The 25039-nt window shown below is 45.0% G+C and overlaps 1 protein-coding gene across 1 annotated transcript in view; it reads right to left on the reverse strand.

Moving 5' to 3' along the window:
* The window catches only part of LOC138580944 (putative DBH-like monooxygenase protein 2), a 298284-nt gene that overhangs the window by 57809 nt on the left and 215436 nt on the right, over nt 1–25039 (reverse strand). The window contains exons 6-8 of the mRNA XM_069651882.1: nt 23821–23923; nt 14650–14816; nt 7198–7286 (exon numbers count right to left, since the gene is read on the reverse strand). Of these exons, the coding sequence (XP_069507983.1) occupies nt 7198–7286; nt 14650–14816; nt 23821–23923 (359 nt within the window). The remainder of the gene's footprint in view (nt 1–7197; nt 7287–14649; nt 14817–23820; nt 23924–25039) is intronic.

Here is a 25039-nt window from a genome sequence, read left to right on the forward strand (position 1 = left end):
TGGTCCCCTTTGCTGTATAAATACTGACTGTCCCTATTCACGCCAGATTTTTAAATCTTGAATTCCTCAAGTCTTGAATTGATGCACAAAATTTGCATATCATTTTATTTATATTTAGTCCTTGAGGAAGCACTTTCCCCAGTATACCTTTTCATCAGTTGGATTTTGACCTCTAGGTCTGTTTTTTACGCCCGGGTATAAAGTATTTACTTCCGGGTGTAAAGTATGGTTTAGGCAGAGATGTCGTCAATTGTTATTTACCACTGTCCTGTAACGACGGCTTAATTATTTTTTATTTTTTGTGTGTTCTTTTTGCTCAGGTTGTCCTCAGTTAAGATGTACGTTTATTTTTCTAGATTTATGGACCTCGGCCCAAAGTAAACATGTTTTGGTTGGGCTACAAAAGGCATCCTCCAACTTGGGAACTCGGCGAACTATAACATATCTTGAATCGTTCTCATTTGTTCTTAGTTGATTGGTTCAGTGTTGTAATATTCTTGTTGAAATAGTTTTTTCTCCTTCCAAGTTGTGTGCTCTTGCGTATCTGCCAAAGAACACATAGCGTGATGGCCAGACTGCTCATGTTTATGTGGAATTGAACTGCTTCAGGTAAGATATGACTCCTTCTTTCATAGCACAGAAAAGCTAAACAAAAACAGATGGTGAAACTGTCCGAGAGTATACCACCTGACGGGTGAGTGAGTGGGGTCGTTTATTTGGCACAGACGTCAATAACATCATCGCCAATTGAAGCATTTCCATCGCATTTTTAATGCTTCGGTTCTTTGGACTAAGTCTGCTGCGCGCAGATTCAGTGTTCAGACCCCATCCCTGACCAGTATTTGCCCTCCGCAGAAGTGTAATCTGGGCGTCAGTGGCTGCGAAGAGGCAAAAGATCTATGAGTCTCCATTGACTTCAATGGAGTGACAATCCCTGATGCTGGGGGGCGGGGGCAGGGAGCCAGTTACGCCTAGACCCCTGAAAGGAACTCCCCAGACTCAGATATTCCCTTGAGTGACTTCTGATACTTGGAGGAGAAGTATATCCCTTATACATGAGAAGCACCCCCATACGCCTTAAATGAAAGAGCGGGGTGTGAGATCCCTGATAGATGAAAAGGGCAGCACACTCCTTATCAAGGATGTGAAGGGCACCATATCCCTTAGGTGAGGAGGGCAACATACCCCTTACAGTGAGAGGAAAGGAGCGAGACAATATTGATTGTTGGAAGGGCACCATATCCATCAATAAGGATGCCAAGGACACTGTATCCCTTAAAAGGATGTGAAGGGCACCATATCCCCTACCAAGTATGGAAAGGTCACTATATACCTTATGTGCGAAGGGCACCAGATCCCTTAGGTGAGGAGGGCAACATATCCCTAACAGTGAGAGGAAAGGAGCAATACAATATTGATAGTGAAAAGGGCACCATATACCTTACTAAGGATGCCAAGGGCGGCATATCCCTTACTAAATATGGAAAGGTCACAATATCCCTTATGTGAGAAGGGAATCCTATCCCTTAGGTGAGGGGGGCAACATATCCCTTCGGTAAGAAGGGCACCATATCCCTTACTAATGATGTGAAGGGCACCATAGTCCCAACTAAGCATGCAGAGGTCACCATATCCCTTATGTGAGAAGGACACTATAGACCTTAGGTGAGGGAGGCAACATATCCCTTAGCTGAGGAGGGCATCATATCCTTTACAGTGAGAGGAACGGAGCAAAACAATATTGATAGTGGGATGGGCAACATATCCCTTACTAAGGATGCCAAGTGTACTGTATCCCTTAAAAGGATGTGAAGGGCACCATATCCCCAACTACGTATGGAAAGGTCACTATATCCCTTATGTGAGAAGGGCACCATATCCCTTACTAAGGATGCCAAGGGCCCTTAAGTGAGGAGGACAACATATCCCTTAGGTAAAAAGGGCACCATATCCCCTACTAAGTATGGAAAGGTCACTATATCCCTTATGTGAGAAGGGCACCACATCCCTTAGGTGAGGAGGGCAACATACCCCTAACAGTGAGAGGAAAGGAGCGAGACAATATTGATTGTGGGAAGGGCACCATATCCCTTACTAAGGATGCCAAAGGCACCATATCCCCTACTAAGTATGGAAAGGTCACCACATCCCTTATGTGAGAAGGCCACCATATTCCTTAGGTGAGGAGGGCAACATAGCCCTTAAAGTGAGAGGAAAGGATTGAGACAATATTGATAGTGGGAAGGGCACCATATCCCTTACTAAGTATGGAAAGGTCACCATACCCCTTATGTGAGAAGGGAATCATATCCCTTAGCTGAGGGGGGCAACATATCCCTTAGGTGAGAAGGGCACCATATCCCTTACTAAGGATGTGAAGGGCACCATATCCCCAACTAAGCATGCAAAGGTCACCATATCCCTTATGTGAAAAGGGCACTATGGCCCTTAGGTGAGGGAGGCAACATATCCCTTAGGTGAGGAGGGCATCATATCCTTTACAGCGAGAGGAAAGGAGAAAAACAATATTGATAGTGGGACGGGCAACATATCCCTTACTAAGGATGCCAAGGGCACTGTATCCCTTAAAAGGATATGAAGGGCACCATATTCCAAACGAAGTATGGAAAGGTCACTATATCCGTTATGTGAGAAGGGCACCATATCCCTTAGGTGAGGAGGGCAACATATCCCTTAGGTGAGAAGGGCACCATATCCCTTATTAAGGGTGAGAAGGCCACTGCATCCCTTACTAAGGATGTGAAGGGCACTATATCCCCTACTAAGTATGCACAAGTCAGCATATCCCTTATGTGAGAAGGGCACCACAGCCCTTAAGTGAGGAGGACAACATATCCCTTAGGTAAAAGGGGCACCATATCCCTTATTAAGGATGAAAAGGGCACCAAATCCCATAGGTGAGGTGAGCGGTATCCAGTGATGTTACCAAAATGTCTTTACCAAAAACTCTTTTACCGAAAAAATATTACCGATTTTATTTCTCTGTATTTTAAAAAAATAGATGGGGAGTGGGGTGAAGGAGTAAAAGGGGTACAGGGGTTGTTGGGGTGGGGTTCCAACTTGAAAAAAGCATCCGGCTTGGTGGGGCATCCCCATAAAAACAAAAAACACATTTGTTTTGGTAAAACCAGCTTGGTAAAACAGTTTTCTGTAAAACACATTTCGGTAACATCACATGGAACCAAATGGGGCAAGGTAGTCTCCATTGTGGGAAGGGTGCTATATTGCTTGAGAAAAAGTGTGAGGACGTGAAGGGTGAGAGGCCCCTTAGTTAAGTGAGGAGAGCACACAAGCACTTGTAGTAAACTGGGCACAGTGCCCTGCATCAGGAAGCAGTTTCACAGAAAACCATGTGTCATGAACCGCCGATTTTGTCCATTCTGGACATCGTGGTCCCTGACTCGTAGAGGACTGAATTCCGTGATCCTTCCAACATGGCCGTCTGGTGCGGAACGCAGCTTACCAGCCTTTACACGCTACGTTCAACTTCCTACAAAACAGTCACGCCCCGTGGCTCTGCGCATCTCAACGCTACCGCTCAGCGTACTCAGACGTGTGTTGCCGGAGTTCGCTCAGGGTTTTCTTCCGAGTCCTGTTTCCCGAATCCTTGAATCCTTTTCCTTTCTAATCCCCTTCCTTGAACTTACCCTACCATGCCTTTTTCCTGGATCTTCTTCTGTGCTCGGATCAAGGCGTTCCGTGTCGCCGAGTTCGGATACAATTGCTTCCTGGTTGCCGGTCCTGGAAATCTGAACGCTGCATGGCGTAGGATTGCATCCTCATGCTGGAATCCGAAGACCTGCACATGGGCCTTTACAAATCCCGGACCGTGCGAAAGAAAGCATCCAAGAAAGTCACAAGCAAGGAGAAACAGGTGAGAAGGGGAGAGACTTGTGACACCCTCCTTCTGGTGTGGATTATAAATAGGGAGGAGCGCACCATACCATTGTGAACAGAATCTGTGGCAAAGAAGCAGTGGGGTCTATATCTTTTTGGCTGACCATGTGGAGCAAGAAACTGAGCCGCATTTAGAGAAGCTAAGAGAGACCAGTGCAGCTACAATAGGAATAGCAGTCACATGTTAATTGGACCCATCCTGAGACTTTTGGTTTAGACCAATCCCGAGGGGGGAGTCCTGTTTGTTTTGTAAGTAAACCCCTAGACCACATACAGATTCATTCCAACTGCATTCCATTTTGTGGTCTCATGTCAAGAAATGTGCTGGGCGCTATACCCCTGAGACTTTCAAAAGATTTCAAGAGATTTCGATAGAGGACACATCGAAAATCCTGGCAAAGCATGAAACCCTTAGCATGTGCAGAGAATATACTGCCCCCTGAAATGATCTTGGATAATGCAGATATCTTTACACCACTGCTCATGAGGATAATTAACGCCTCGTTTCGAGATAAGGAAGTTCCACCCAGTATTAGGACAATCACTGTCACCCCTTTGGTGAAGAAACATAACTTAGATCAAAGAAACCAGAGTAACCTAAGGCCCATTACCAATTGCAACTTTGTCCTCAAGGTGAAGGACAAGGTTGCTACTGCCCAATTACAGGCCTACGTTGAGGAAAATGACATCCTGCACCACTAACAATCCGGCTTCCGTGCAGCAGAAAGCACGGAAACCACTATGCTGGACCTCCAGACACATATGTTGAACATAATAAATAAGGGGAAGACTGGTCTTTTTATCCTTCTTGATTTAAGCACGGCCTTCAACCTTCTTGACCATGGTCTGATTCAACGTGCACTGGAAAGAGTTGCAAATTGCACCGAGGAGGCAACTGACTGGCTATTATTATTCCTAACCAATAGGAAATCCAAGGTACACTGGGGAGACAAATTATCCCATGTAATGGACATACTTTGTGGGGTCCCACAAGAAGCCAGTATATCTCCACTATTGTTCAATCTATTCCTACGACTCCTCTGCGAAGTCCTTGACAACATCAATGTCTACTTTGCTAACCACGCCGACGATACTCAGTTGGTGGTGGAGTTGAGTGGGGATTATATGAAAGACAGTGATGTCATTAAGACACTTTACAACAACATTGAATCATGGATGGACCATAATTGGCTCTGCCTTAATGGCAATAAAACCGAGCTGATGGTATTTGGATCCAACCAAGCTCGAGCTAAATTAACACCCCAATATGAGTCTTTCCTTATTAAAGATCTCACTATACAGGTAGTGGGCAAGGTTAAGACTCTGGGAATGTTACTGGAAGCCTCAATGAGGGCAGACGCACAGGCCTCGTATGTGAGTAAGTACTGCTCCTACTACCTCAGACTCCTAAGAGCAATTAAACCCTACCTAAGCGAGGAGAACTGCGCCACCTTAGCCAGAGAAAACATACTCTCACGTCTGGACTATGGGAATGCACTAATGCTCGGTGCGAACAAACAATGCATTGCAAAATACCAGCACATCCAAAACAACGCTATCTAAATCATCAAGCAGAAATCTAAGACAGACCATATTAGCATATTAGCAATGCTAGAAGGGAACTGCACTGGCTGAAGGTGGAAGACAGGGTACAGTTCAAAGCAATGACACTGGTTCATAAATGTCTCCACGGGAAAGCGCCTGCATATCTCAAATCTAAAATGTTGTGGCTCGCCATAAGAGAGCGAATGGATTAGGCAAATCGTTCCCTACATCTGCCGCAGTCAAATGGAATAATTTACCATTAAACCTGAGATTAGAATCCAACCTCTCCAGTTTCAGAAAAAAACTGAAAACACACCTCTTGAAGTAAACAATCTGTCACGATTCCTTATTATATTATGCTCTGTTACACTGGCTATGCCAGCTGACTCATTTCCTTGTCTGTCTTTTTGTTAGTGGCGTTTTTTGTCGCGTCCTGATGCCTGTGGGTGACCGGCGTGGTACAAATAAATAAATAAAACTATGCAGTAGATTGGAGAACCTAATGGAGACCAGACTCCATATTAGATTGGAAACGCTTACCCCATCATATTTTGGCCCATGCTGACACAATTTTCTGAGATTCTTCAGAGAGAATATCATTATTTTTGTGGTTAAACGTTTGTTCCCCAATGAGTTTTCCCGAACCCCATCCTAACAAATTTTGAATAAAGTCTTTCAAAGGTACCACTGTGTCACATATTTGTTGGAACGGCCCCAGTGGTTAAAAATAAAATAAATAAATACATTAAATGGGGTTCTTATATTGCACTTCATGCCTGAGGCCAGCCTCTAAGCGCAAGACTCTTGATTCAAACCTGTGCTGCTCAGCGTTGTCTTTCTCCCAAGATACGTATGTTGCCCCTTAGCTCTCCTCCCGGCCCAGCAGTATAAGAGATCTCTTCCCTCCCTTACTTACTACATCACCACACTTCCCCTCCAGTCTGAATCCGTCTCTAAACCTTGCTGACTGTGCCCAACCTAACAACAACAACAACCATTCCCTTTTCTCCTATGTAATATTTGCTGGCATAGTTTTGCCACTGCGTAGCACTGTCGGGTAAATATTGGGGGTTATTGTAACCCAACTGAATCACCCTTATTTTACTGAAGGCTGGCCATGCCCCATTTGGATTTAATCCTGTGCCCGGAATGATCTCTGTAGCAGGCTTGGGAAATGGATAATCTTTCTTGGAGGGAACAGGTTTATAATTCTTCCACTGTCTGGACAGGGCAAGCTGGACACCTGTGTATTACTTTGGATGATTATTTTGGATTCTCTTTCTCCTGAATCTGGGAATGCTGTCAACTCCCCCTTTGTTTCCCTTCCTCCAGATCGCAGCGTTCCCCCTGTTGAGACCAGAATTTGACAGTGCTTCTCTCCTACTAAGCAATATCGCCTGAAAGAGCCACCTGGCCGGATGCATATCAACTACACTGGATCAGCTTCGAAACAATTGGTCCTCATTATGAGTTTGCCATTAAAGACGCCACAAGGTCCATCGGATGTAATTACTGTTACCGTCATGGTGTCTGGCAGAATTAGTGTCAAATTACGAGGCCACGTGTGTGTGTCCCAACCATCGGCAATAATTGTAATTCTGTTACCGCCCTGATTTTCCCTTCCCGCTGAACTCGTAATAAGGCACTGCCCTGGATTCTGCCCTGGATTAGCCCAAGCCCCTTGGCTATACTCTGGCAAAGTTTTCTGCATGTCCCAGACCAGAATGTCCTTACCTGTATTGAGCAATCTGCACCGCTCGTCCTGCAAGGTGAGTATGGAGCAAGGAGGCAAATACATGCATCTCGTTTACTGCGGGACTCAGCTGCAGATGGAGGAGAGAGAGAGAGAGAGAGAGAGAGGGGGAGGGAGGACTGGGTGAGATATGTTATCAATACGACACTACCTAAAAGCAAAGCTGGGGTGCTCAGATTCTCTCAAACCCATTCTGTCTGTGCATTTTATATCACAAGGTCCTGTCTAGCACATCTCGTGATTTATGTAGAACTTTGTTTATATTTGAGTTCTTCTGCATTCAATGTAATTTTTTGTTGTTGACAAATTTAAATGGTAACCTAACCAAAAACAGAAAAGTTGTTTAACCAATTTCCCCACAGCACCGCATGAGTGCTGAGTTCTGGGGCTTTGCTACTCCTAGAGATTAAACCTTCCAAAGGGCAGCACATTTTCTGCTTGCTCAATCCTGCTATTCGACAACTCACACAGATCTGCACACATTTGCATTCAGTCCTTTTATCAAAGACACCAGTCTGTACACTAAGCCAAGAGGTACTTTGATTCTAGGGACTACCATCTGGCAGCTTGCAGATCCGTTGATGCAAATGGCCCACCCTCCCCTGTTGTTAGCTCCCCGCTCTCTTTTTCTCTGCTTCCCTTGCTGTGTTCTTCCCCCCCCCCCGTGAATATAAAGCGCTCTGTTGCTTCCCGAAGCTAGGTCTGTGCTCAATAAATATAATAATAATAATAATAATAATCAGGTTCCCCAACCCACTTCACACCTCCCGCATCCTGTTTAAAGGAGGGAATACATGGCAACCTTCTTAGCACCATATTGCCTACTCAAGATGCCATGAACTAGGCTCATCTTTTTTTGTGTGGTCCAGAATATAAGAGGATATCAAAAGCATCCTGGATTGGCTCTGCGCTTATGCCGCATTACCAGAACTCCCAAGTTTCCTGAAGCCATGTGTGAGAAGACCACCCAGATCTATTTTTCTTTTGAATTTCTGGGTAGTGTAGTGTTCCTAAATTTAAAATAAGAAAGAAAAAACTACAAGTCCCAAAATTCAACAATAAAGAAACAGGACTGGATGACCTTCTTGTGCAAGGCCTAGGAAAACTTGAAAGCCCTGCATTGCATTACATCGTTCGGTACATTTATCCAAGTTGCTGTCTAGCATATGACTTCATGATGCATTATTGCTGGCCTTAAATCAACTCAGTGTCACTTAATCTGAACTTGTAAGAGTATAGCCCCTTTGCGATATGCTCTTATGTTTTATTATGTCATTTGTGGATGGTGGTCCATTGTGATTTCGGTGGTCTCGAGGAATTTTCCCAAAGCACCCTCGTCCTCCTGAACATCCCAGCTGCCTTTTGATGCACTCAGTCACACAATCCTGATCAATAGACCTACTAAAGCATGGCAGGGGCAAAAAGCTTTAGAAAGGGTTACATCATTTCTCTTAAACCGGATGGAAGTCACACACATGCCGCCCTTCAACTCAATTCTGTATAGCCTAATATGTGGCAACCAAAAGGACCCCTCATCCTGCCTCTCAAACATCGACATGGCTCCTCTCATGGAGAACTTCAGCAGATAAGGAATTACCCATAACACATGTGCAGATGACACACAAATAGTCTACAACTAAACATAGAACCAACCACTGTTGACCAAGACAGTAGATCCAATGCGATTGCTCAGGACAATTCTCTTTCACTCGAATCCCAAGTAAAAGCTGTCATGGCTGTATCCTTGCATTGGCGGTGGAGAATGGGGAAGCGGAAACTTGACCTTGGCCTCTTCACATCCATGCTGCCAGGTCAAGAGGCACTCCTCAAGAATAAGAAAGACCCCTCCCACTCGGAGCACAGGGCTATCTACATGTTCTGATGACGCAGATCCCCACGTTGGCAGCCAGTTCAATTTCCATCCATAGATGGAGGTTAGAGCGGTTCCCTTCAGATACGCAATGAGCTACTAGGTCTAATCCAACATGGTGGACCTCCACTTGTGGGGTACTATTGGCAAAGGGAACAGTCTACTGCTACTTAAATAACAGAACCGATATGAAGAATGGGTCACAACGCTCTGGGTATTCGTGGCACCTGCATTTTGTTTCTTCGCTACTGATTTCTCCTTCTATCCTCAGTCCTTGCCAATCCTTTCTTCTGTGGATTGAGAACACCCTTTCCCTTTCTTCTCCATCTTGCACCATGGAAACCTTCCTGCGTCTGCTGATGTCATGTGCTTGCAGTGGTAGCTAAAAGCATCATACACCGCGTAAAGATAACTACAAGTGTATTTGCCTCAAAAAATGCACAGATGGAAACTGTAATTTGTTCCATGACCTAAAATACTCAAATAATATTGTTCCTAAAAATGGCGAATGCTTTGCTTTATATGGGAATCAATCAGTGATTTAAGGAGAGGCTTCTTAATTATGTGGTCGAAAGCAGTGGAAACACAGAGAAAGGACTATTCCTTTGGGGAACTGATAAATGACTTTATGGAGATGGGCTGGTCACCTGTAGAGCATTTCAATCTGGTTTTGGCCCCTACCTATTACAGAGAGATCCCCGCCCAGGGCCGTGGCTGGTCTGAGGTGTGCTAGAGCGGCTGGAGAGTGAACATGGCTGGCACGCCACTCTACACAGAGATCCGGACCCAGAGGCAGCCTACAGAGAAGGAGAGCACAACCTTTAGAGCCTGAGGGGGACCGGCACGGTTTCGGGGTCCCTGCACCAGATCTCAGATCTGAATTGCATGATCATCAGTTTCATCAAGACAAAAGGTTCCCTTTGAGACATCCAAATGTGACTAGTGGGCAAGGTCCTCTAGGCTGTGACCAGCCCTACTGCAGAATTGCAGGTCAGGGGCATTATAATAATTGGTTATTTATAACGCGCTTAATACCCAGAGGTTTCTAAGCGCAGACCCGGGGATCGAACCTGTGTTGCTCTGCGTCATCTTGCTTCCAAGGCGAGCGCATCACCCCTGAGCTATCCTCAGAGGCAGAGCATTCTGGATCCATTCGGTTTACTGCAGAGTGCCTACCGATGGCAAGCCACGCGGCACCACCTAACAACAATGCATCACACAGGGATGGGATAGTAGAACATGTCTGGCAGCTGGTCAGGAGACGAGCAAAACAGTACGATTATCCAGCTCTCCGCCCCATCCCCTTTTATGCACACACTCATTCTTACACATGCATCTATTTTTGCTCAGACCCCTTTTTCCCCTTTTCTGATGTCCAAGAGTTGCAACCATTGAGGCGTGTCCCTCATTTTCCCCGTTCCTCCATGTTTCCTCAAGTATCTCATAAACTTGATTTAGGATTACCAATGGACTAGCGTCTCTATCTGTGCCATGCCTACGTGAACAGCCTTTGTGCCACCCGGACTATTGTACCCACCAGTCAGCCTTTGGATCAGTGTAACCGAAAACCCTAGAAGTATGTACTTGAGAGCCTGGGTAGACCACTTTCTGCCCTTTCCGTGGAAGCGGAATGTTAAAGGATATTTGTACTGTGCACTATCCCCACCGGAGTGGTCCCCTGGCGCTCTGGTGGTTCTGAAAAAAGGGAGAGGGGGGTGAGTTAGTGGGAATGAGCTGGAAAAGTGCAAGAAAGCATTGATGTGCTGTTGGCAGCATCAGCCCGGTGGGTCCGTTGGCTGGGCTTGGGGTGTTTTACGGTCGGTAGTCGTCGTGTGCTGTTGTGCAAGTCTATGTGGGGTTTATTTTGTTGTTGCAGTGTAGTGACGTTTGTGTGGTTTGCTGCGTTTAAGGCTTGTGGTTGTGTTTGGTTAGAGTTTGAGAGGTGTATGTAGAGGGATGAAATTGTTAGTGGATTGGTTAGTTGGCATTGCTGTGTTTGCAATTATGTCTGGGTGTGGTGCCTGCTATCATTGACTATTCCATCTTAGTGTGGCACATGCCAACATTCACAATCCTGTCTAGATGTGACGCAAGCTAAGGTTCAGACATTCAGCTAAGTGTGGCACATGCTAACATTCAAAATCCTGTCTAGATGTGACGCAAGCTAAGGTTCAGACTTTCAGCCAATTGTGGCACATGCTAACATTCACAATTCTATCTGGATGTGATGCTTGCCAATATTCACAATCCTGTCTAGATGTGACGCAAGCTAAGGTTAAGACTTTCAGCTAATTGTGGCACATGTTAACATTCACAATCCTGTCTAGATGTGACGCAAGCTAAGGTTCAGACTTTCAGCTAAGTGTGGCACATGCTAACATTCAAAATCCTGTCTAGATGTGACGCAAGCTAAGGTTCAGACATTCAGCCAATTGTGGCACATGCTAACATTCACAATTCTATCTGGTTGTGATGCAAGCCAATATTCACAATCCTGTCTAGATGTGACGCAAGCGAAGGTTCAGACTTTCAGCTAAGTGTGGCACATGCTAACATTCAAAATCCTGTCTAGATGTGACGCAAGCTAAGGTTCAGACATTCAGCCAATTGTGGCACATGCTAACATTCACAATTCTATCTGGTTGTGATGCAAGCCAATATTCACAATCCTGTCTAGATGTGACGCAAGCGAAGGTTCAGACATTCAGCTAAGTGTGGCACATGTTAACATTCATAATTCTATCTGGATGTGACACAAGCTAATATTCACAATCCTGTCTAGATGTGATGCAAGCTAAGGTTCAGACTTTCAGCTAAGTGTGGCACATGCTAACATTCAAAATCCTGTCTAGATGTGACGCAAGCTAAGGTTCAGACTTTCAGCCAATTGTGGCACATGCTAACATTCACAATTCTATCTGGTTGTGATGCAAGCCAATATTCACAATCCTGTCTAGATGTGATGCAAGCTAAGGTTCAGACTTTCAGCTAATTGTGGCACATGTTAACATTCACAATCCTGTCTAGATGTGACAAAGCTAAGGTTCAGACTTTCAGCCAATTGTGGCACATGTTAACATTCTTAATTCAATCTAGATGTGACGCAAGCCAATATTCACAATCCTGTCTAGATGTGATGCAAGCTAAGGTTCAGACTTTCAGCTAAGTGTGGCACATGCTAACATTCAAAATCCTGTCTAGATGTGACGCAAGCTAAGGTTCAGACTTTCAGCCAATTGTGGCACATGCTAACATTCACAATTCTATCTGGTTGTGATGCAAGCCAATATTCACAATCCTGTCTAGATGTGATGCAAGCTAAGGTTCAGACTTTCAGCTAATTGTGGCACATGTTAACATTCACAATCCTGTCTAGATGTGACAAAGCTAAGGTTCAGACTTTCAGCCAATTGTGGCACATGTTAACATTCTTAATTCAATCTAGATGTGACGCAAGCCAATATTCACAATCCTGTCTATATGTGACGCAAGCTAAGGTTCAGACTTTGTGGCACCTGTTAACATTATTGTCCCTGTCTAAAGGTGATGCAGGTTGATCTTGACCGTTCTCTATAGGTGTAGCACTGGTTAACATTGACTGGTATGTAAGTGCATGATGCAATGCAGCATTTACAGTCCAGCCAAGAGTGGATTTGGACTGGTGGTCACTAATCACTCTAGGTATGCATGTTGTAGGACTATGGCAATCTATGTTATGGAGAGGTAAGGTAGAGTGGCGAGGGTTTTCTGGAGTAGAGTAATTGCTCCACACCCCACCCGTGCCACACTTACAGTTTTGTTGGTGTCTGTTTGCTTCCCCTGCGGACACCTGCAGACAACATCTTGGAGCCGCCAATGTAGGAGCTGACCTTTGCCTCGGGCTCCTTTGCCGCAGGGGCTGACGGGCAGAGAGCTGCCATGGGATGTCCTTGAAGTGGGGACCAATCCGGATGGAGTGGGCGTGTTGGGAGGCAGGCAGACGGGAAACCAGGAAACGGGCGGGCACGGGGAGAGCGACCACGCGCCGAGTGCACTATGGTGCTTTTACGCGCCATATATATTTCCAAAGTTGGAATTTAGGAGGTGAGGGTCAGGAGACTCCTTACCTTGCACAGGGGGCCGCTGGTAATGGTGAGGAGCGGCTGGTGCAGACCCGCGCTACGGTCTGTGTTTGCTGCTTTTTGTTTCATATTCTTTCCAGAAAATTGACTAACCGGGACCGGGGAGGCAGGCAGAAGGGAAACCAGGAAGCGGGTGGGCACGGGGAGATGGGTTTACCTCACAATGTCCTCCTATTTTATAAGGAATTAAATGCCCCATTGCTTAACCCTATCCATGACGTAGAGCACCTACTCTTCAGATACATGTTCAGATTATTTTGTCAGTCAACAGGGCCCTAGTCCATGCACCAATGAGGCTGCAAGTTACCAAAACCCTTGAAAGACCTGAACAGAAAACCCTACTGGAAGCACCTTGAGACAGTTAATCACTCTCCATCACTGACTTCCTAAGTCATATCATTCGAAAACAGGATATGGAGCAGGGCTAAAATGGAGTGGCTCAAGCTCGACATATATGGTAGGGGCTTCAAGACTGAACAGATTGAGTAGGGTACAAGGAAACGTCACATCATCTGCTTTGTTGTGTTGACATCCTCTCACTCTTGGATGGCATGAAAACCCATTTTTCAGGGGTGACTACCGCTGCCTTGCCCCTACTAAAGAAGGTTCTGCATGTCACCACCCAGTTAATTAAGGGACTGGAAAGTATGTACACATAACCCCCACTTCAAGGGCCCGTAACATGATGCCTATCCAATCCTGCATCAGCTTTAAGACCCGCTACATCACCGACTGGTTATCATTATCCGCACAACGCCATGACTGGCACCTCCAGAGGCCAATGCAACGCCAGAAGCCACAACGCCACCAGAATCAGAATGAAGAAGTGCTAAAGAGAGAAGGCCAAGAAACAAGCTCCCGCAAATTATGTGCGGGGTCCAGAACAATATTTCACCTCTAATAAAACCATGCACATCTTTCTTAAACTTTAGAATGGAATTAAAAAGGCACCAATTCAAGAAGCACCCCCCCAGCCCTGCCCCCCATAAAGGGCCATCCAGCTCGCCAGACCCTTTGAGGATGCAATTTACTCTCTTCACAACGTACTCACTCCGCTAATTGTGCACATTTTCTAATCACCCTCATTCCCCGCCCAACAATGTACACAATCTTGAATGCACCCTCCCACCTTGTACACCGCTATGCTTTCTCTATAGGTTTGAGTTTTTGTAAATACCTATAATTAATCACATACATACATACATATATACATACATACATGAAGAAAGTCTCCCTTTGATGCCTGAAACATGTTGGTTGTTAAATGAGCTCACAAGTTCCAATATTACATCAATATCTTTCTGATTTTAGTGAATCCAGCTTTCAGGTGTTCGTTCCGATTATTCCCAATGTCAAATCCATTCTGTTTCATGGAAAACAATATCATGCAGGTACAATTTGAAAGCAAGAAGCAACACCCCCAGGAATGCTGGGGCACCCACCACTGGGAAATGGTCTGTGTAGCACAGTCCATACGTCTGGAAGGACTCCACTCTGGGTGGGATAAAGACGCCACGGAACAGATGAGGGCCCACTTCAAGAATTCCTACGTCGTACTTCCGTACCTCGGAGGTGTAGTAGAGGCGCATTCCAGAGCTGTCCCGCAGTCCTGAAATACCACACATGAGGTGAGAACGCGTACATAAAACAAGCCTATTGTGTGCCATTTGATTTGCCAATGGTGTCGAGTAGTCCCAAGGTTCACACACAAGATTAGAAATAACAGATACTGAGATCCTATGGGATCATATTGGCAAAGGACAGTGTTGAGACAATGAAGGAAAAATAATGAAGTGTTACACAAAACAACCAAGAATATATGAAACTGATATGTATTGTGATGCAATGTGCTAATGATTACCAAGTAGGAAATCCTGGTTACCTTGCTGCGATTTGATTCCATAGAGTTTTGTGATTACAAGAATTTACACGCTAGATGCAGTGTCTGAGATAGTGTTTTTTAATATACAAAGGGTAGACAGATAGTCTAGAAAGTGGTCAGTCGACACGTGTTTTGAACCCTACGGTTCCTTCTCAAGGCAAGGAAAGTAGACTGAGTCTTGTAATGTGGAATGAGATATGGTTGGAGTTCAGTAAAAGCTCAATTTCAAGGCTGATGCCTGTGCGAGCGTATCCGGATCAATGGAGCCGAATTGGAGTGCTAATGATTACCGTTTGCACCTTTGACCAAAACCTTGTTCTAAAAAACTCATGAAACTACCTATTTTTTCTTTCAAAATGTAGTGAATCAACAAGAGCACACCATTCATTAAAATAATATATATAAGCATCTATAATTTAGCACACAAATATAAAGCATCACAAACTTCACATTAATCACAGGTCAAGTAATGCAGAGCAGAAGTATAAAATTCCACAACTATACCAAAACATCACAATTCACAATCGCTATTAAAATACGGGCAGCAGTCCTCTCTACTAAAAATTCCTAAAAAAACATTACGAAATGCATGTGTTGTCTTGCTACAATGAAGCACCATAATAAACACTAACATCCCTTTTCTCCCTAAAAATAATGACAGCAGCAACAAATCCTATGGAAAGAGCATTTTTTATTATTGTCATGTAGGATTATTATTGTTATTGCAATTATCGGATGTGACAATGGAACACACCCCGAAAAGTCTTGTTCTTCAATATTGAATCACCCCTTTTAAATCACTGTTGATCTTTCTCCCAATAGCAGCATGTGACTTGGACGTGCAGATGAGCACACAATTCCTTGAATTCATCAAACCCATCAAATTCATATCCTCATTCAAGAAATCCTCTTCCCAAGTGAACAAATGCAATGCAGTGCTAACCAAACCCGGTTCTCCCTCCTGGCATCACACATCATCATACTGAAGCTCCTCCCTAACAACTGGTAGTGTTCGTCCAAAACTCAGACAACCATTTACTTAAACAATCACCCTTGCGTTGGGGGGCTTTATGGCCCAGTTGGCCCATGGAACTCTCTGTCTTTCTGCTCAGAAACGCCTCTATTGCCACCCTGGCATGCTGTCTAGGATTCCAATAATGGCCAATGAGGTGCGACGGACGTTTCATAATTTCAAAAAAGTACAACAAATGAAGATGGTTGCCCTGGGGAACTGCAGAAGGGAACTACCTATTGTCCCTTTTCCATGTTCATGGTGACAAGGCAGGGAGAAAGCAGAGGCAGCCGGCTGACACAGATATGTGTGAGTAATGGAGGCGTTGGTGGGCTGTTGTAGCCAGTAGGGGATTGAAGGGGGGGGAGGGAGGGAAGTGGGAAAGGCAAGGAAAGAAAATGACGGGTGTCAGCAGAAACCCACTTGCTCATGGGCGAAAAGCGCAGACCCATACCAGGTGGTTAAGCTCTTATTCAGAGCCTGTGGCGACTTATGGATTATTCTGGAGACTATCACTAAATAATGGCAGGCCGTAAACATCCAGTACTGGATGCACCACAATTAGTGTTGCATCAAGGGATCAAAAACGGGTTCAACCCCTGGGCCCCTGTGACACCCTCCCATCTCTCTCCCATGTGAGTACAGCAGTCCATACAGTAGAGAACCTTGTGATCCTGTTTTTATCACAAACATTCTTTTACACCACAATTAAAATCCAGAAGAATCTGTCTACCCCTATGCCCCCCATCGGCAGCCTTCCCACACCTGGGCTATCGCATAAAATCACCCGGATTCTTGCTGTGGGCATGACCCATCTAGATTACAGCAATGCCATGTACACATCCTTTCCTATAGTTGGTAAGAGGTGGCCCAAGCCCATTCCACCCGCAATGCAAGCCCTGGCAGCTGATCACAGACAGGGCACCATTCATGAATCTACTACATAAGAACCAGCACGGCTGCAACCCCCTATTTGTGTCCAAACACTTGATGCCTTACTAGCTAGCCCACTGCCTTAGTTCAGCCTCACTTAGGGTGCTCATCACCTGCCAGGCAAGACACGCATTGTGTAAAGGAAGAACTCTGCTACTCCAAGATGCATCCCTCGCTCGCCAACACTCCGTCTGCACTTAAAGCTTGAAGCGGAGTTCATTGGGGTCAGCAAACGCCTACACACTCCCTTCTTCAGCATTGTTTCAGACTGTCATAACACAATGTTGGTCGCTTTGGCATAGATGGAGACGGGCTCACGTGGGTGTGCGGTGACGCCTGTATTGCAAACCGCATGTAGCGGTCTAGTCTTTTTCAAGATGGTGGTCGGTGTCCTTTTCTGCCCATCGGACGCTGGCAGCTTCGCATTGCAACCCTGCCATCCGATACGTCAGACGCTAGTCCTGTTTTATCCCTTTGTTTCTGGTCCCTTGCCTCCTTTAGCCTCCCATTGCCTCCCTCTGCTGTTCCCGCTTATCTCTGTACCTTTACCTTGCTCCTGCCTCCCATTCTGAAGACACCATACGTCATGGTTTGGTCTTATGCTGCTACTCCTTTGATAGAAGACTGCTGCCAGATGATCACATCAATAGTGTTTTTTTCTGCCCTATCCAGGCTTTTCCCCCTGTGGGTCTTCACTATAGGGGTCCAATTGCTAGTCTTTTTCTATAGACTGGCATTGTGGCCTCCAACAGAGACACACCGTACCTCTTCAAGGAAACGAAGACTGACCCTAAGAAGAAGGGTTGTCCAGTGAAGGAACAGTCTTCTGAAGTTTCAACATAAACCCAAGGTGAGCTATCAGATACTATCCCTGAGACAGACCTTCACCACTTTGCGCGAGAAAGCCCATCGCCATTGGACCATCAAGTTGTGTAACCAGCCTAAGACTATCCCACTCTCCTAGCCACCGGTTCCAAGTGCATTGCTTGAGGGCTTTCTTCCACGGCGTCTTTTGCACCCTGTTCCTGATGCCGCATCAGAGCAATCCCTGAATCCCAGTGAACTGGTCATCTCCATTAGTCAACTACGGTTTATAGTCATAATGTCGAAACCAATAATGTCGAGTCATTTTTTCGAAAACAAAATGTCGAAAAAAAAGTTGAATTTTTTTTAATGCATTTTTTTTTCGAAATGGGGGGTTCCCCGCCAACCCCCCTTTTTTAAAATTTTTGTTTTGTTTTACCCATTTGTTTTTTATCCCGAACCCCAAAATAAATATATAATTAAAAAAAACGGAATTCGACTTTTTTTTTCGACATTTTTTTTTCGAAAAAATTGTCATTCGACATCATTTTCTCGAAAAAATGACGGACCACCGTCAACTACAATAGGCAATTGATGCCATTTTATGTGCTTGGTTTGCATGGGAAGTCTAGCACATGAAGATACACCCAAATGGTGTATCCTCCTACTGTGACATTATGCCCTTGGAATATGAAAGTCATATTCCACTGCTGTGACGTCATAGCAGGTTAATAAAACTTGTTTCCGTCTTTCCTGGGTCGCAGTTGGTATAGCGAGGGAAGAGCCGCTATCGTCGTTCGCTACGGGTGCCGACCGGTCACTGCATACGGAAAGACAGACATCCGGCCCTTCTTGCCCTATCCCGTTTGTCCCACATTCATATCTGCCTTTCACACAGTCCAATGAACTCCACCTGCACAGGTAGCTCAGGCTATTTTTTCTCCCTATGTATGGCTAGTAAATCTATGCATTACTACTAATACTACAGATTTCTTTCATTTTGTTCAACACTACAACATTATATCTGTATCCAATCTACAACTGTTCTACTACATTGCCCTCTTCACCAGTGCAGCCCTACATGCATTATAATATGTTTCTGCTACATTAACTCAATGTTACAGACAAGGGCACATGCATTGAACGTTTCTTTGACATATCTGACAATTGTGCATGTGATTTGCATGATGATCTGTGTGCATATATTCTGCATGTCAAGTATAGCACAGCCCCCAACTGCAGACAGTTGGCGTTGGGGCCGATAGACTAATACGTAATAGCCAGTTCGCCCTCCTGTGCTACGACCCGCAGAATACGGTTGAGTACCACAAGACATTTGATCCAGCAGTCACATAGACACTGACCTAGCAATCCTCTCTCCGTCTTAACTTTTGACATTGCACGGCTAGTAAAACATGTTTAAGCTTGTCGTCTATGCTAGCAATGGACCGGCCGCCCAGTAAGGCTCTTTTATTTTCATGTTTGTTGGGACTACGGTCTGCCAAATGGCCATTCACCCCACAGCGCTCCGAAGCCGTAACAATTACAGTAGGCACGATACAAATAGCAAGTAACCTAATATAACATAACACAACAGGGAGGGCGCTGTGGAGGCAGGTAGGGCACCAGGTGTTTTGTTTTTGGCTCAGGTTGTCTATGCGTTCATCAGGACTCCCTTACCCTCTCACAGTGCTTCATTGAAGTCATGTGTACACAGGTTTATTCCAGTAAAAACTGAACGAAATCTCTAAAAGCTGTCAGGAATTCGGAAACTTAAATAGAATATGCAGTGTTTAAAATAGGACTTGCAGGTGTGGCGCCTCAGAAGCAGGTTTAATAAAGTAAACCCTACACATCATGTTCCCTACACATCTCCTAATGCCCCTTCCACCATGGCCTCTGGCCAGATTCAGACTTTTACAAATCCACTACTTCGTCTTTATTTTAATCTGGAGAATAAGGAGAACTCTGCCTGCCCTTTTTTAAGATGAGATGTGAGGAAGAACACACAGCTTGTGTTTGGGTTTTTCCTACTTATTGACCGCCCACGGCCATTTTAATCCCTTTGGCCATTCCCATGAACTACCTGCCTTCCGTATCCTTCTGGTCTCTATGAGCTAGCTCTATCATGCAGTAACAACATATGTTGTGCTCTATAGTGCCTGCCAGGGTTATTTCTAAACAGTCTTATGAGTGTGGATGGCTTAATAGCAGCTGTAAATGAGCCTCTGGTGTAATAAAAATGTCTTAACCAAGTACGCCTTTAGCCACTTCATTAATAAACAATGTGTGTTTCCTTGCATCTGTTCCTGGCATTGAAGTCCTGTTAAAATAATCACTGGAAAATCGAACAGTTTTGGCTCATGTATATGTAGTAGCCAGGCAATGTCATCATATGCCCAGGAACTCACCCCATTATTCAGCTGTTTCCATTGTATGCACTGGTAGCACCAATTTCCCAGTGCCTGGAAAATGCCTGTCCCATCCCTTCACAACAGCCAAACTGTTGGCTTTGCCAATTCTTGATTGCCATGAAATGTGTTTCCTCCTAAAAGCATGAAAGTATTCTGACTTCAACATTTTTAGGGTTGGTATGTCATGACATCCTGACACACTGTCCACCCCATGCGGCAGGTGGAAAAGTATCCAGAAGGGGCCACATTCAGCATCCAACTGTAGTGGGGCACCTTTCAACAATGGGCTCATTTCACCTCTAGGTTCTGAGTCACATCATGGAGAACGCAAACGTCGCTCACGGCATCTGTCAGGCGTCTGTCAAAACCCCTTGCGGGAATGTATTCTTCTTGTTCATATTTACCCATCCACCACTTTTCTTTGTACCATCTCTGCGGTGCTTAGAAGTGGCTGTAATGCCCCTTTTGCTACCCTATAGAAACCCAAATAAAGAAAATAAGCAGCTGCTATGCCCCAGCTGCCATTCTGTGACCCAGTTCCAGGGCTCTATGTTCAACAGTCCAGAGGATGCCAAGGTTTCATATTTCTTATTGTCCCCGCATGTATACATTAGAGTAAGCGATAATTCCTAATGGGAAGGTGAGAGCACGTCCATGGAGTGCCTCATTATGACTCCCTGCTGGGTGCCACACACTGACTCACGGGTATGTTTAAAACTCTTGCGAGTGCATCTAAGACAGAAGTCTCAGCGGTAGATTAGGAATAGGTTAGGCCTATATTTTGTTCTTACCGTATAATAGCATTCTGTAACAGATGACATGTGCCCTTGAGAATGAGCAATACAGTTATTGTTTACACTCAAAGGAATGGGTTCTTGGGAAGAATTGCCATCTGGCAAGGGTGTAGGAGCCCTGGCCTTTTACAAGTTTTATTGGTAAATAAAATGACTAGCCTCTCTTGACAGCTGCAGTGACAGCCAAGTCTATTCAGCACAGAGATTGCATTTAAGATACACACACTTATCCCAAAAACTGCATAACTCTAAGGATTCTGTTCTAGTGGCGCGTTAAACTGTAAAAGTAAGCCATACCCGAGGTAGGGTATAGTGGCCAGCATCTCTCATAGTTATCCTAGCCATAATAAATCAATATCACACTTTTGTGAGTCCTGTGGGCCCAGTTCAGCTGTGGAAGGGTTATGTGTATTCGTTCCAGACAAGGCTCCCCCTGGCCACTGGCAGGACTGTAGCCTTGGGGGATTGCCTCCCTTTGTTCCTTTGTAAGGGCAGGTAACACCCTTTGCCCAGGGACAGCCACTTCACAGGAAACTAGCCTGGGAACAGGAATCAAAGGGCAAACCTATTCACAAAGGGCCTCACACCAGAGTGCTGCACTTCTAAAGGCCTTTGATCCTATTGAGTAGGGAAGGGGCATGGTTAGTGTAGCTTGGGAGGCATTTGTACAATGGAGGAAGACATTCACCATTGTGTTTCTCTCTGCCGCTCTCTCGCTCCATCCTGTACCTTCCACTTCCTCTGGAGCAAAGCACTTTGGGTGTGATGTCAGAAGGGCAAGGTCCACTCAATTCAAGAACAGGGATCAGACTACTAAGGCTGGCTAGCTTTAGTCCAATCACCTGCAGGAATTTACCATTAAAAGAAGGGGTCTCCCACGACTTCTTTGAATCATCTCTGGAATCCAAACCCGGAAGAAGATTTAGCTGGACCCTGCTGAGAGATTTATAAAGTCTTCCAGTTGTGAGGAGATGACAGTTGTACCAAGGCAGAGGTGAGCTCTGCCCCTTAACCATCCCCCATGACCACTGGGGACAAACTCTGCTGCTGGACCAAGACCTGCATCTCTGCGTGTTGCCTAGGACCTCACTATGTTGCAGGATCCCTGAAGATGTGTGCCAGTTTATCCGGTGTTTGGGAGCCCACGAAAAGGACTAACCTTGGCCCTTGAGATCCTGGAAACCATGATCCCTATTTCTTCAATACTGACCCACTGCTGAGCTGTAATTTGAACATGTCAATGCCGAGCAAACCTCTCGGACCCTTCGAAGCTGCCTTTGGCGTTCATCATTCTCCAAAATGCTGTTTGACTCTGTTCACCTCTGCACGCGCCAGCTGAAGCATGTTATTGCCTCGACTCGAACAAATGAAGTGCTGCAGCTTTGGATTGCTCGAGTCACGATTTGAAGCAACAGCTGATTCATCACTGTTCCTTTAAGTTGCGCCACCCAACCCTGGTCTCCCCTGAACAGCGACCTCCGAGTCCATGATTCAATCAACTTGCTTGCTCATACAGGCACCAGTTCCACTGCTGTCAAACCTCAACTGTCGAATGAACCTGGTGACTGCCCGATTTGCACACCTCGAGCAGACGCTTTAAGACTAGAAGATACCTTCCATTCGACCCTGACTGAACGCCAGCTTGCTGTTGTACCATCGTGACTGCCACATCCTCGACTTGAGACAAACCGTCAATCGATGCCCAAAAGCCTGGTTAGATGCTGTTGAGCCACCAAGACTTTGCAAAGGTATTATTGACTAATATCTGACCCCATGTCCGTCTTTGGGCCCTAGGGACTGGATAGCTCATTTTAATCCCTTTTGCAACCTAAAGAACATATCCTTTGAACAATGTCTTCTTTTATTGCCTTTTCTCCCCCTCCCTCATTATCCAGAGTGCTGCATTTATTCTATGTTTGCATATTCTGTGTTCCTTCCACCAGGGTGGGTTTTTACAGCGTGTTCTAGTTGGTTATTGTTGTTCATGTTGTTTTTGATTAATGTATATATTTATATAGACCCCTGATGTGATATTCCTATATTTTGGACTGTTATACTTCGCTGTTTGGGTTGCAAAAGGCAAAGGAGATATATCTTGTTAATGTGCCTGTTTTACCTTTACGATTGTTTTGGGTCTGGTTTGTAGAAAGGAGAGGGATTAGTAGGAATGCTAGCCTCTGCTCATCCTTGTACTTCTGTAGGGCAGAAGTCAATTCATTACAGTTCTGACCTTCAAATTTGAAGCACTAAGAATACTTCTTGGGTTGGACCATGGCATGCTACATGCATGTATCATCACATGTGCAGAGCACACACCATGCCACCGGAATGTACCACTGCTCTTACCACGCTGACAGTCTGGTATTAAAATGTATGCGTGCACCTGCCAGACACATAGCCTACTCTCCAAATGCACTACTTCACTCCTCACACACACACCCAACCATCGATATGTACCACTGCACCTACAATTCACAAAGACTACCACCTGCCCATATAATTGAACTTACTGGTTAAGCACCACAGTCTGCCACCTTCATGCACCGCGTTGCTTCCATGTGCTTTACCACCACTTTCCTATACAAGCACAAGCGCTATTCACGCCATCTGCCAACAGCTTGCACCATGGCATCTTCTGCTAACACTGCCTACCGTGAGAGCAGCAGGTGCTGTGTACTAACCTATGCGTGCACCAGTAAACCTGCCATGGCCGAACCTTCCACATATAATCACCATTGCGCCTGCCGTGCCTCAATCCTCCCACCCTGCAGTACCTGCTGTCGCATGGAAGTTGCTGTAGTGAATTTCCATCATGACATGAGTGGGATCTTCAAGCGTCCCCAGGGAGATCCCAACATGGCTCGGGAATTGGAAGCCCTGGAAGGGAATCACAGGAGAAGAAAACACCATGAGGGATGTTCAAGTGGCTTGTGTTTGCAGAAACATTGGAGAGTAAATAAAATCATAGCAAAGAGGGGCACAGGAAGAAGAGTAGAGGTGGCAGGAGAAGAACTAAGGGAAATGCGAGATGAAGAGTTGATACAGAAGAACTGAGAGACATAGACAGAAGGAGGCAAGATTGCAAGATATGTGAGAAGAGATGGCAGCATTATAGCATGGGGAAGTGAAGCAAGAAAGTAGGGTTATGAAGAGAAAATTAATTGATAGAAAGATGGACAGGTACACACAAGATAACTACGCAAGTTTCCATTTATCGAAAATTTAGGGTTTGTTAGTATGAGTTAACAGAGCGCGACCTTATTTGATCGTAAGTAAATGAATACAGTGATCAGTGCTTGTCAAAAAGGGGTGGCTTTCGTGCAGAGAAGTGAGGATGCCATCAATTGGAAGAGGATGTTTATGTGCCAGGATGAATTTAGCAAGGTAAGGAGTGTGTGTGTGCCCTGATTGAGTGCATCAGTTGTATGTATGAGATTTATAAACTGGACCCTATATAAAAGAAACTCTAACAAACCAACAAGGATTACAAATGCCACATCTTTATGAAGACAAAAGAGCCCTGATTTGAGAAAAGGCTTTATCCTTAAGGGCAAAGCAATAAAACCCAAGAGCATGGAGTATAAAAAACTGGCACATCTCTTGATTTCTGAGTATTCATCAATACAGTCTATGAGGTTTACTTCTCACATATCTGTATCCAATCGTTCTCAAAAACGTTCCTCTTTAATAAAACATAATTAGGGATAGTAACTTCCTCCTGTAGTTCGTTTTCTTCTCAAATTCTTATACAGTTACCCAAAAAAGATTTGCAACCGCTCCTTTTTAATTTCATCAAGTGCCTGTATGTTAAAGGATAAAGGCACTTGGCTTTTGCCATCCTTAACTTCAGATAGAAGCAAAGCATATTCCAATTCATTAGGCAAGAAAGTGATTCAAGACCCAGCTCATAGCGCAAATAATAAATAGGCACACAGTTCGGAAGGCTCAATACCTTCCTCATATGAAGCCCTCTAGTTTAGCAAAATTATAGTC

Source organism: Ambystoma mexicanum, chromosome 3p (genome assembly GCF_040938575.1).
Source record: "Ambystoma mexicanum isolate Mex_15411 chromosome 3p, UKY_AmexF1_1, whole genome shotgun sequence".
Classification (NCBI taxonomy): Eukaryota; Metazoa; Chordata; class Amphibia; order Caudata; family Ambystomatidae; genus Ambystoma; species Ambystoma mexicanum.